The sequence below is a fragment of the Dermacentor variabilis genome, unplaced genomic scaffold (genome assembly GCF_050947875.1).
Source record: "Dermacentor variabilis isolate Ectoservices unplaced genomic scaffold, ASM5094787v1 scaffold_18, whole genome shotgun sequence".
Classification (NCBI taxonomy): Eukaryota; Metazoa; Arthropoda; class Arachnida; order Ixodida; family Ixodidae; genus Dermacentor; species Dermacentor variabilis.
Window position 1 is genome coordinate 8517690 of NW_027460346.1, and position 14396 is coordinate 8532085.

Sequence of the window (14396 nt, forward strand, 5' to 3'; positions counted from 1 at the left end):
TCATAGCGTTTTTATTAATAATACTGTTTAACTTTGGAGACCCTGTACACAGAGCTAAAGGACAGTGAATGCAGGAACGAAGGACAAAACAGCGTCTCGAGTGGCAACGAAGCGTTTCCTGAATACAGCGGCCGTCACTCTCGATCGATAATTTTCGTAGACATCACTTTCTCTGAGCAATCATACAAGCCAGACGACAGGATGACCGTCACTCCAATGAGGCATCGCGCTGCACGTTAAGTCAGGCAAAAATGAACGCATCCCCCGAAGTGATCGACCGTGAGCACGAGCTCAGTGTCATTTGGCGGCCAGTGCAGTTGTTGGTGCGTTGGCGACGAACGATACCATCGTTCGTCGTCTTAACTGAATTTACGCATTAGCGGAACAGCTTTAAGTGATTGTTGAGGAAGGCTGGCCAACAGAGGTAAAATGGGTCGATTGCGTATTCAGATAATCTGTGAAAGGTCATCATCAGCCTATTTTTATATCCACTGCAGGACGATGGCTTCTCCCTTCACAGAAGAAAAAGTTCTAGTACACTGGTCCAGACAGGCTTCGGCACTCAAGGCCCTAAGGGCTTTGCTGAAGTTTTTAAGGACATGCGAATTGTGCGACCGTCTTTGAATGATGTCGCGCGTAGCATCGCGTTACTGTGTGAATTTTTCTGTTCCATTTTTTCCTTCTTCTTTCTCCCTTTATTCACTTTACCCCTCTCCCCAGCACAGGGTAGCCAGCTGGTACTTACACTGGCTAAACTCCCTGTCTTTCCTCCCCTTTTGTCTCTCTATCTCCTCTCCCTGCGACCTCCAATTAACCCTGTGCTACGCCAGCTGATTCTAACTTGCGCCTGCTAATGCTAATTTCCGAATTTCATCACCCCACCTAGCTTTCTGCCGTCCTTGAATGCACTTCCCTTCTCTTGGCACCCATTCTGTAACAACACTAACGGTCCACCGGTTATCCATCCTGCACGCCTGCCATGGCCTGCTAAGTTCCATTTTTTTCTCCTAATTACAAGAAGAATATCAGCTATCCCCGTTTGCTCTCTGATCCAAACGGCGCTCTTTCTGTCTCTTAAAGTTATGCCTAGCATTCTTCGTTACATCTCTCTTTGCGCGGTCCCATAACTTGTTCTCAAGCTTATTTGTCACTCTCCATCTCCAAGTCTCTGCTACATATGTCAGAACCGGTGAAATGCACTGATTGTATACCTTCCTTTTCAATGATAACGGTAAGCTTCCAGTCAGGAGCTCATGATGTCTACCGTATGCGATCCAACCCATTTGTATTCTGTGAATTTCCTTCTCATGGTCAGGGTTCCCTGTGATTAGTTGACCTAGGTAAACGTACTCCTTCACAGGCTCGAGACGCTGACTTGCGATCCTGAACTCTTGTTGCCTTGCCAGGTTATTCATCATTATCTTTGTCTTCTGCACATTAATCTTCAATCCCACTCTTATACACTCTCCCTGTTAAGGTCCTCAATAATTTCGATGACAATGGATGACAATCGCACAATAAATGTTTGATGTTCTCTTCCACGCCGCAGACGTCGCCCGCAGCACTGTTGGTCATTCCAATCAAAGTAGTGTACGCCTTCGTGAAAGCCTCTCCCAACCACAGCCGGTACAGAAGAGATGTCTCACGTCGGTGAAGCCCGCGTGGAGGTCGGAGTTGGAGCGAAGGGTTCAGTTCGTACAACCTGGTGCGCCTTATATTTGGGGTGTTCCACTCTGTTAAAGAGAACTGGCGTGCCAGGTGGCGAAGCTGCCTTGCAGCGTCTGTCCTGGAAAGACGAATGGCAATGTTGTGTTGCTCTTTATGCGACTCTCGGGCAGCTTTGTCTGCTTGATCATTTCCACTGATACCACAATGGCCCGGTAGTCACTGGAAAATAATTTGGTGGCCTTTCTGTTTGACGTCCTAATGAAGTTTCACGATTTCGTATGTTAGACGTTCGTGAGCTTCACGTCTGAGTATTGACTGCATGCTTTGTAAAGCCGGTCTCGAGTAAGAAAACGCGGCCCATGTACCACGACACCCTGTGCCAATAAATTGAAGCGCACTGCGCAGAGCCGTGAGTTCTGCAGCCGTGGACGTTGTGACATGTGAGGTCCTGAATCGCAGTGCTACTCCTCTTGTCGGTATAAACACAGCACCCCCAGAACTGGTCGATGTGGTCAATCCGTCAATAAAGATGTGTACGTGAATATCCATGAAAGATATTAAGTGGTAACTAAAAACTTCACAAGCCCTTTATGTCATATATATATTCTATCGGCCATCATGGCAGCATTTATACATATAAATTTATTAAAAGCGTCCAAACCAGCATGATTGGTGCCCATTTTACGATACGCTAACACATTTTTTACCATGCGTATCGATGGCTGAAATCACTGCATAAAGTAATCAGACGGTTTTAGCTTTGGTCACACGGGATACGTCACCATAATGCACTAGGCCCACTTACGCGCCGCCTCTCTGCTTTACCACGGTAAACATGCCGAGATATCAGCGTTTCAGCGCATACCGTGGCATCATGTACCGTGCCAGAGAAGGAAAGTAATGATGCAGTGAAAAATTCGGCTTATAGAGCGTTCCGCAGACCCAACTCATCGCCAAGGCTAATAAACGTTATTCAGAACAAATATTAATTTATTATGTAGCGCCTACAGGCGCGGAAGGAAATAGACGCTGATTAGGCACAAGCCCCCGCGTTCATTTATGTTGGAACAAGATTTCCCTAAATAGCATCATGCCTCCGGATTTAGGAACTGTTCAGTCTGCGTGCCGGAATTATTAGGCATGATCTGAAGTGAAGGCGCTAAAATGACGGAGGACAAAGAAGAAACACACACACTCACAGGGCGCCAGAAACACATAGTGAAGAGCCCGATGCACAAGAAGTATACGACGTTAGGATGGATAGTTGGGCGTGTTGGTTAAGCATGATCTGAAGTGAAGAAGCTAAAATGACGGAGGACAAAGAAGAAACACACACACTCACAGGGCGCCAGAAACACATAGTGAAGAGCCCGATGCACAGGAAATATACGACGTTAGGATGGATAGTTGGGCGTGTTGGTTAAGCATGATCTGAAGTGAAGGCGCTAAAATGACGGAGGACAAAGAAGAAACACACGCACGCACAGGGCGCCCTGTGCGTGTGTGTGTTTCTTCTTTGTCCTCCGTCATTTTAGCGCCTTCACTTCAGATCATGCTTAACCAATACGCCCAACTATCCATCCTAACGGAATTATTAGATAAGTCTCAAGAGTATGCGTGCAACCAAATGGCATCGCAGAGGCACCAGTTGTAAGCGTCGCAACCGTCCTGTTACTTATATATTTACTTTTTCACTGGGCGCTATTCGTGAGGGCCGGCCGTGTCTTGGTTCAAGAGCAGGATTCTGCTATCGACCGCTAATTATGTAATTGTTCGTAGGCACTGTTTTAATTGGCACTCTTGAAAGCATGGCTGAAGTTGTCTCATCTCGAAAACAACCTACGCATCTTCGTAATTAGCCATGACAACCTGCAACGTCACGGACCATGGCTCTTCTTGATTAGCCAAACCCCCAGCACTATAATCCCTGCGCCCCCTTACCGCACTATAGCGTATAGCCAACGGGGGCGCACAATGGCCAACCCCCCGTCTATCCATATCGTTTTACATTGAACCCCCATCTATCATGACTCAACCACTCTTCCAAAAAGAAAAAAAAAAAGGTCGTTGCAGTTACTAACTTTAAGGTAGCAAATCTTTGTCGCGATATTGACTACCTAGGTAGTAAACGCAAGTAGTAACTGTAATGGTAGTAACCTTACTAACTAAAAAGTATGTAGCAACCGTATGCAACAATGGGACTCGCAGAAAGGCAGTAACCTTTACTAATGCGGCCAATTACTAACTACAAAACGTAATAACCGCTGCTAACGCAACTTCATTATAATTAATAGCAATGTACTGAGGACTATTCTGCCTTATAAGCGCCATTTCTATTGTCATATTAGATCGATGCCACTGCGGAGCAGCCGACAACCCGGTGTGCATCGTCACTCGATGTTATAACCTTTGTTTTTGTGGTAAATTATGCGCAGTGATGCGCCGCGTCGGGGCGTGAAAGCATAGCAGGCAACTTGCGATATATATATATATATATATATATATATATATATATATATGCATTTTGTAATGGAGCATAGTAAGCAAAAACGAAAAGAAAAGAAAAGAAGATGACGAAGAAAGAAACAGAAAGAAAGGACCAAAGAAACAAACAAGCCAGCAAAAGCTCTATCATAAAGTGCGCCTATACCTAAAGCTTATGTGGTCTGGTTAAGCCATCCGCGGGAGCCACATAAAATTTTATTTCCCAGCTAGCTTTCCATCGATAGTGCGGCCCCTGCTGTAGCGCTTTGCGCTATAGTGATGACAAATGATTACGCAAATACGCACCCGGGTATACAGAGGTCCATCTCTCATGCATGGAATTCTTTCATAGCCTCTCGACTTAGTGCGGGTCGTGGTAACAAATGGGACTCGAGGCTAACTATTAAGCCTGACCGGATTTCTTCTACGCGCTCTCTTCTCACTATATATAGGACCGTGCTACGGCCGTCAACGCAGCCTATGGAGACAGCTGTAAATGGAGCGTCGTGGAGGGCCAGACACACCACGTCACCCCCGTCGGCCTGCTTTTTTGGTGGGACTGCGCGTTAGGTTACATTTGTAGCCATTTTTCAACACTTTTTTTCAACACGTCAACACTTCTTCGAAATGCTCGAGTTCTCTAGATTTCTCGCGGTTACTTGAGCAGAATTAGTACTTGGAAGGAAAAGGATAAACAAAAAAGGGGCTATTCATCCGTAGCCAGCACACTCACGATTGAATTATACCATGTGAACTATACTAACATTATCAGCTGAACATACACGAGAAAACATTTTTTGCGTTGTTCGCGCACCTCGGTGACGCTGCTGTACGTAACGAATAATATTTTATGGTCTCAGTTTTGATGACACGCTCTTGTGGAGGTTGAAAATGGGAGAGATGGCTAGCACGTTGTGGGTCACTTGTGCGCGCATAAGTACGTCATGACAAGCATGTCATTAGAACGCGGGAAAAATAGGGTACAAAAGTTACAAATAACAACCACCTGTCTTAAGGTATGCATATACTAGCCACAAGTAGCATTTAAGGTCTACCTTTAACCTATAATTTAAACATATTCAGACATTAAAATGCAGTGATTCTTGCTCATAGCACAAGCTTCCATAACACTCTTCAAATTCTTTGACTATGTATATAGCATTTGTGTCCTTTCAATGTGTCAACTGTGTTTACCTGATATCTATGTAAAAACTATTTTCTTGGGAGACCTGAAATTTAGTAAACTCCACCCTCTTCCTAATATTAGAACTTGCTTGACTAATACTAGAACTTGCTGTACTGCGCGCATACACAATGTCGTGACTACTACGTGCAATGTGATTTTAATACGATAAAATTTGACGTATTATAGGTAACGACGGTCTATAGGTTAACAGGCCGCAACATTTAAACGTTGACACAGCGGCATTTTTTCATGCTTTCTCTCTCTCTCTTTGTTTATTTTTCAGTTTGTGCTATATAAATGTCTAGTTTTCTGAATAACCTAACACTAAATAATACTGCTACCTTGGAATATTTTTGAGTTGGTACTGCACGCAGTATATGCAAAGAAAAACGAAAAAAGAAACGACGCATCTAGATGTTGTTGCTCGCGCTATATATCGATATTGTTTTCCTGCTTGCCTAGTTTGGGGGTCATTAATGTTGGTTAACGCCTATGCAACTATTCGATTCGTGGTACTGTTATGCTGCTTGAACTCGGAGTTCATGGCAAGCATCTGGTGTTTAACGTCGGCTTATGCCTGTGCAACTATTCTTTTGCATCCCCCCCCTCTCTCTCTCTCTCTCTCTCTCTCTCTCTCTCTCTCTCTCTCTCTCAGTGTGTTCATATTATACAACTGTGGTGAATTAATAGGCATATGTGATATACTTTTCTGATGCATGAATGTTCTTTTACTGTAGTGCTACGCTTGTTTCTAATATACTAATTTAGTGCATGAATGTTAATTTTTTTCGTTTTCTCTGGTGCATTGATGTTACTTTAATCATGTTGTACGCTTCAATTTCTTACTGTTGCGGGTGCATTAATGGGCGTTTCTCATGCTTCTCTAGTGTATAAATCTTGGTGCACTTCTACGTAGCACCTTAGATTCTCGCAACAGGGTACGTGATCGGGCTAGCTTGGTGTTTTATGATATTGGAAATCGCAGCGTCCAAACCTTACAGTGACGAGAAAAAGGGACGCGTCTCATCCATTTCTCCATATACTTCATCACTGCTGGACACAACGACAGAAAGGTTGGCGCTGCAATTGCGGACTCTCTTTCAGGTTTTGTGCGACTGAATTGCGAAATGCTCTCCTAAAGATGTTTATTTTCTGCCAGATTTAGTTTTGAATTTCTGTTATATACGTATATTTGCGTTCTAATATTTTAATTTTTTTATGATATGTCCTTGCCAAGTTCTGTATTGTTTCTTCTTTTTTCAAATTCTAACCTACGTGTTCTCAATGAGTGATTAATTTCGTTTGCATTTGATAATACATCTATTCTTTCTCATGGTTTTATTCCATAATATTGGGCTACCCTGACTCTTGGCCAATACCCTGGCGTATAGATAGGCGCCACTTCCATAAGGCTCTCCATTTACATCCGCTCAGAGCCCTCGTCTTCGTCCCTTCTTCTCGTCTCTGAGTCTAGTGGCGCGCTGTGATTTGCATTGCCAGTTTCTCGTTCGGTTAATTAAGTGCCATTAATGTGCATTTCTGGCACTACTCTACTCATTAGTTCGTTGAATGTCGCGATGTACTTTAGTTTCTGCTGCTGCTCTTGAGCATGAGTGTGCTTTTTCGCACGGTGATTATATGGTGAATTAATATTCGTTTGCTTCTACGCAACCTTTCAGTTCATATATGCTGCTCTTGTGTATAAATGTTCGTGTACTCGTATGCAACGCTTATGTTTGTGGCACTGCTCAAATGCATTAAAATGTATTTCTCACACTGGTTTGGTGCATTAACTTGCCTTTCCTGTTGCTGCTCTGATGCACTGATGTTCGCTGACTTCTGCTCAACACTGAGTTGAGTTTCTTGTGCTGATACGGTTTTGTGCGATTTTCCTGCGTACGGTTTCTGGAGATCGTCTTTATAATGTTGAGGTGGTTTTGATTGTAGCTGCATTGTATTTGGATTAACGAGGAGCCGTGACTTCACTGCACTGTGTTTTTTGCAAACAAGTAACTCAAAAGCATTGGCGAAATAGATTACCAGTGTTGCAAACTAGTGGAAGCTTAACAAAAATAAACACAAAGTCTCGTATGCTAATCGCAAAAGAGACGTGAAGAGAGCTTCACAGACGGTCTATATAAAGAATGGCGGGGTGCTTTCAAAACGATTCATGGAAGCAGAACACTCAGTCTATATATTGTTTGCCTCAGAGCTCTCCTCGTTCGTATATAAAAATATGGAAGCTCTATGGCCGATATATCGATACGTGCCTCGAAATACAACTCAAAATTGGTGAAGAGACCTAAACCAAAAATCGCAAAAGCGGCCGGTACCATCGATTATATAGCATATAGCCGGGCGTCTATAGATGTGTCATTTATAATCTTTATGCATTCCTCCTGGAGTGTCAATTTGAAGGAAGACATTTAAATGAGCACATCATTTAAGGGTTCTCGAATCAGAAATCAAGCAAAAGAACCACGACTAGAATGTGCAATAGTTTTTTTTTAATGCGTAAGCATTTCTATGCCTACCCAACGCGGAAATCCGTCCGTCCGTCCCTTAAGGCGATCGCTTTCAAGACAGGACCCGCAGCAGCGAGCGAACCGATCTTCGTGATGCCTCTCGCTTCAACGCGAAAGAGGAGAGAACACAGAGCACACGAAGCTATCAGCACTCGGCGTACTCTGCTCCCATTGCCGATCGCTTTCAAGATAGGGGCTGCGCCGCTACGCCATACGCAGTCGTCGCTGGAGTACGGCTGATCACGGTTCATAATGGTTCGACGCGGATGGATAAGGTGTTAAAGAGCGATAACGGCTTATAATGATGGGAACGTAACCAGCGCACCTGGCGCTGCCACCTGCAGTAGTTTGCTTGCGTCATCAATTCACCTTGCGCCGCCGTCCGCAGCAGTTCTTGTAGTCGCAGCGCTGTCGTTAATACTGGTCGGATCAAGTTTCATAACATTGATAACGACGCCGGGCTGCGTGGAGATGAGCAAGTGGCACAGCGTTTGCGCTTACTTAGACAACTCCTGCAGAGGAGTTTCTGCGTCAATTTTTTAATTAGTACCAGCAAGCGAAGTAAAAATTACCGCGACAATCAATGGCTGAATCCCTCGAAAGGTCAGATAACAGGTAGACCACTCGAAGAGCAGATAAGTGGCGGACCATTAGAGTTGCAGAATGGGTACCAAGGGAAGGAATGCGCAGTCGAGGACCGCATAAAGTTCGGTTGGGTGATGAAACGAGGAAATTTGCTGGCGTAAGTTGCAGTTAGCTAGCGCAAGACAAGGGTATAATTGGCGATCGCTGGGAGAGGATTTCGTAGTGCAGTTGGCTTAAAGTAGGCTGATGATGATGATTATGATGATGATGTCCGCAAGCAAGGAAGAAATAAGTTTGCAAACTGCTTGAACAACACATATAGAGCAAATACTCCGAGGGCACGGCTCAGTGGTTGGCCGCCACAGTGTTCCAAGAGGCAAGCCAATTCAGGGAACAAAATTGTATGCGCCGTACACAGTAAATGACAAAGCAAGAAGGAAGAAAACACTGACATAGATTCTGAACAGAAACTTACCGAACGAATGCGGCTACTGTAAGAAATAGCATACTTTCTATTCTACACACACACTGCGGATAACTTTTTTCCCGAGAAAAAAGTGATCCGTAGTGCCCTGAGGTATATACTTCCGAGCATGAAAAGCCTTTATCGGAAGCACATAGCGTCTATCTATTAAATGCAAATCTTTGTTCTACTTCAACCCATAAAGACAACAATGGAAACGGGTGGGCGAAGGAGCTTTCAAAAGCGATGCGCTAGGCCTGCAGTGCAGGAATGCCCATGTAACTGAATGTAAGAATGATCAAAGCATGCAAGTGCAATCACGGTTTCTCTGTGATACACCAGGCTGTTCAGCCCATGGAACATATACAAACGAACGACAAACTTAAAATCCAATAGCCCTCTTTCACGTGCACGGTTCCAAGCGAACAGTCATGCATTATCGGCGTTCCGGCTCTCTGATCACTTGAGCTACCTATTTCTCTCTCCCAGTCCCTTCCGAGTCTGAGTACACCCGCTTGATCGACTGTGGCTACTGCACTTTAGAATGCACTAAATTATCCTCAAGTATTGCTCGAAAATACTTCGAAAAATAAGTGCGTCCGTGCATGGTTGTCTACATTTCCCAGATCAATAAGCTCATTTATTGCGCAACGCAGGTATACGCGTACTGCGTCATGTTGTAAACACCCGTCATGGTTTCACGCTCATCCGCACGCACAAAACGGTACTAGCAAAAGCGATAGGCACTGGCGACATGCTGGCGTCATTATCTGGGCGATGTAACATCAAGATTCACCGACAACAGGGAATGGTCAAGTTGTGCTTTTCAAGTATCCGATATATTCTGTCGTCACACAGCTGCCAAGCTTTGCGTATACTGATGGGTTTTCATTGAGTTTCTTCAGCGGCCTTCAGCTGGCGCACTGGCTTACTTAGTGCATTGATTTTCATATATTAATCCACGCGCTTCCAAGATACAGTCACTTGCTTCACTAAAATCATCACAGTTTAACTATGCATGCACGTGAGCAGACATGTCAAAACATTGCTACAGACTGACCAACAGGGCACAGGGTATAATAAAGGGAACAGACGAGCGCAATTATGTCGTCTTGTCGCGAAGATTGTACCAATGCACCCGCACGAACTCGCCCAGATATGTCCGCCTTAACAATGCCGACACATAGCGCAAGCATTGTCACATGACGAAAAAAGCAACGGCGTTAGAAGTGTTTCATTAAGGCGCACGTAGGTGCATAGTCCGTACACTGAACGATTCGTTGTTGCTGCGCTAAGTGTGTTGGCACGTAACATTACAATCGGCAGAAAAGTGATTGAAGTCGTACGTTTCCAATCGAGGGCAGACGACAGGCAGGAAGCATATTTCGCTGGTACAGATTAGCGCTTTTGTCGCCGCTGGCACGCATAGCTAACGAAACGCGCATTGGTTTTGTTCATTTGATTAAGCCATGGTGAACGGTCTGTTTGCCACGTGACGGTCTAACCAGAAAACCACATGGGCAGCTGCAGACAAGTTTTCTATGGTGCGCGAGAAATTGATGTACTCGAAAAGAAAGAAAATGGAAGTCGCCTCTCATCTACTCTCGTGAACGCAAGCTATCGTATAACACAAATGTAAGCGTATATTGAATATACTCTGTTGAAAGCACTACCCATTCTTGAAGGCAGAATACATAAGCATATGTGTCCGCGACCTTGTGCGATCACGTTATTTATAGAAGAGGGCCTCAAATTGACACACATTTACTCCGAGGCGTACAGACACCAGCTAAATATTATGCTTTACCAATAAGCCCAACAAGAAATACTCCCTATAACTACATTATACTCCAGCACCCCCGGACCATAACGACGTTTAAGTGCATCCCGCAAAGCGTAAAACGAATATATACGTTATGGACGCTCCTCGCATATCGCATCAAAAAATGCTAACATACATCATCCAGCAATAATATATTTCTCTAGGCAAACTAATCAGCTAAAGGAACAGCCGAACAAATAACACATTAAGAAGCGCCATATAGACTATACGCCTGCGCAATATTGGACTTTCGTGAAACTCTCTGGCTCTTCACTTCAACGACTATATATGGCAGAGCTTCACCACGTCGAGGACTCCATGGAGCAACCACGTGATTACTATATAAGAGATATAGCCAACGCAGAAGGAAGGGCAACTTAATTTGATGTGATGCCAGTTTTATACCAGTATAGACAACCACTTACTGATTTACAGGTGGCAACAGCTCACCACTTGCACATGATGTTTGGTAGCTATAAATACAAACAAGGCCAGCGGGAATCGCCGGCACGTGAGGAGGGACAATTGTTATTACAGTGGCGATTTCTGTTTGCTACGTGAAAACTCAGAATGTGATGCACTGAAACTGGTTACTAAGCGTTAGAAATTTTTCGGGTGTTTGGGCTGGTAAGCCCGAGGTCGCTGGATTGAATCTCGGCCGCATTTCGATGGGGGCGAAATGCGAAAACACCCGTGGTACTTAGATTTAGGTGCACGTTAGAGAACCCCAAATGGTCCAAATTATTCCCCCACAACGGCGTGCCTCATAATCAGATCATGGTTTAGGCACGTAAAATCCAACAAATTTTTTTTTTAACTCTCTCGCTGTCGTATATATAATTTATTCGGGAAAGGCGCCTCTTCAGGTAAAATAACTGTAGCAACGAGCACCCCGAAAGTCGAAGAAGCTGCAGAAAGCAACGGGGCCTTCAGGGAGATTGCGCCACTCACACGTGCTTGTAATTTGACACGGTGACTGCGCGAAAACAAACAGGCTTGGAATCAAGCTGCCGATGGCCCTCGTGATGCTCCTAAGAATGAGGACCATCAAAAAAGGCGCTTTGGAACTTATGATACGGCCCGATGACATTCTAACAGCTGAGTGACCCACGTGCAGCTATATACACACAGTGTGATTTCACGATGAGAGAAGTCTTGGTGGATTAAGGGGTGGAACGCTGAGACAGTGCGTCGAGAAGTTGACAGACGTGTTTTGAGAGGCATCGGTATCTGAGGGAACGCGCGCTACGTTAGCGAGCAGCAGCTGACAAGCCACAAAGCGACCAGCGGTCGCCGGACTTAGCAACTCCCGCGTTACAGGGCGCCCGATGACATGGGCGTGCACATGACTCTCCGATAGCGCTGCGAGATGATGCGGTCGCTATTTCAATGGCAAACGGTGATGAACAGTTCACAACGCAATGTAAGCGATCGCGGCACTTATCGTCGCGTCACTTTCGCGGTGGTCACGCGCCGCATGTGTCACCAGCGGGGCTCTCACCTCGCTTCTTCTGCTCGGCGTCGTGGTGCTGCTGCAATACGGCCGAGCAGGCCGTGTTGAGCGCGCCGCCCAGAGGGTGACCCGCCATGGCGGCGGCGTGGTGATGGTGGTGGTGATGGTGCATCGCCACCGGCGGCGCAAGGGTGGCCAGCGTCATGGACGGTGTCATCGGGTCGCCGCCGCCGCCGGCCACCAGATCCTGCAGGCACAGCGGGTCGCTTAGGGACTCCATCGCCGCGCCGCCACACGACCCGGCTCGCGCGTCTCTCCGCGCCGGGGGGATTTACGCGAAGCCTCTCTTCCCTTCTCCCAAGGCGAGCCGCCACGCTGGACCGGCATGGCCGCCTCTTTTTTTCGCCCTCCTCCTCCTCGAGAGCATCGTCCTTTCTCTCTCGTTCGCCACCGCCTCCCTCGCGGGCGAAGCCGCCCGGCGTCCCAGTCGCATCCTCCTCCCTCTTCGGACTCCGCGCCGCGGAACGCCGGGAAAAACGCGCGTCCACGCGTCACCGGGAGGCGGGGACTCTTCGACCGCTCCTCTTCTGCGCGCGGCGACTGGTCAAAGAGGGACCCCGCCCTGCGTCCTGCGACGCACCTCAGCCCGCCTCTGCGCTTCGGAGCGCCCTCGGCCTCCGCCTCTTCCTCACGCCGGATCTCTGGGAGAGTGGGAGATGCTCGCGGAAGCACGGTGCGCGCGCCCAGCGCCGCCGCCGTCGCCGGCGCGCGAAGCCGCGGTTTCCCCGGTCTCCGGACCCCAGAGCAGCGCGTCGGCGTGCGTTGCTCGCCCGCAGCCCGGTGCCGCGCCCTCGCGCTTCGTCTTCCCGGCCCACACGCCGGCGGCGGCGGCGAGGGAGTCGCAGGTGCAAGCCGCCGCTGGTTTCCTTGCGCGGCTGACTTGAGAAGGAGAGGCGCGTCCTCCCCGGTCTCATCGCCGCCGCGCGCAGATTACAGTTATTTGGCGCGAAGAAAACGGCTCCACGGAGCGGCAACGGAGACTACTACTCGCCACGAGCGGAAAACGCCGGCGAGCTCTATGCTTGCTTTGCGCGAAGCACATTTGAAGCGTAAAAGCCCGGCCACGCTGAACTTGGCCTCCGTGCGGCGACCGCCGTCCGAGGCGCAGACGAGGGTTTTCGCATTGTCGAGGATTCGACGAAGGAGCGCCTTGTTTGAAGAAGCGCTTCGCTCAAGTGGAACACACCAATACACGCGAAAAAGTGACGCGCACAAGAACACAAGGGAAATGCTGCTGTTTCGCATATGGGACATTCCTTGCGATGAAATGCGACATGCAACGGGAAGCAGCGAACGACAATTACAAGGTGCCTAATCGAAAGCTTTATATATCCGCACACCCTGGAGAACGGCCCGCGTGGCTGTAAACAAACACGACGGTTGGGAAATAGTGCGGAAGATAATCAAGGGCAAATGAAGTTGTGAAATCGACACCCCTGATCACTCTATGTATACTGGCGACCCAAGACTGCGACGTTATGGTGTGGTTTTGCAGCATGATGCGGACGGATGCATAGTGAAATGAGGAATTGAAAAAAATAATTAAAGTGTAGTACATTTTAGGGTTTGAGAAATTAGCTCTAGATGGGGGGAGCCTCTGCCGAGCCTTATTTACACATATATGCATTATTATTAGGAGTGTCAAAGTGTAAAAAAAAAGTGTATGTGTGTCTAGCGTAGGAAGCCGATCACGTGGCAAAGATACATATATATGGAGCGAGGATGGGATAGCTTGGAAGAACAACTGACGGTATAGTTTGCTCCGGACTATACCGTCGGTTCCACTTCGCTCCTCGAAGGGGCAGGGCGTGTGTCGAGCGAGCTCTGAACAACATTGTGCAATGTGGTGAACGCGGTTTAAAATCATGGATCCGGGACCTCACGGAGGTACGACGTAATGCTAGCGCATTTCTCTCGCATTTACAAGTGAATCACTGGGGAATGGTTTTTTTTTTTTTTACTTTGAGGTTATGGCATTTCACTACACACAGTGCAGTGTGCACAAACATTGTTCACTCTCTTCTGCTTGCTATTATCCCTTTCTCGTATACCCTCAGTGTAAGGTAGCAAAGCGGCTGCTCGTCTGGTTGTCCTCCCTGCCTTTCTTCTGCTTTTCTTTTGTCTTGTCTTGTACACTCGGCCACACGTAG

General features: G+C 46.9%; 1 protein-coding gene across 1 annotated transcript in view; it reads right to left on the reverse strand.

The window, feature by feature from the left end:
* Positions 1–12521, reverse strand: part of LOC142568380 (pituitary homeobox 3-like) — a 156526-nt gene extending 144005 nt beyond the window's left edge. The window contains exon 1 of the mRNA XM_075678378.1: positions 12235–12521. Coding sequence (XP_075534493.1) covers positions 12235–12466 — 232 coding nt within the window. The 5' untranslated portion in view covers positions 12467–12521. The remainder of the gene's footprint in view (positions 1–12234) is intronic.
* Positions 12522–14396: the final 1875 nt, after the last annotated feature.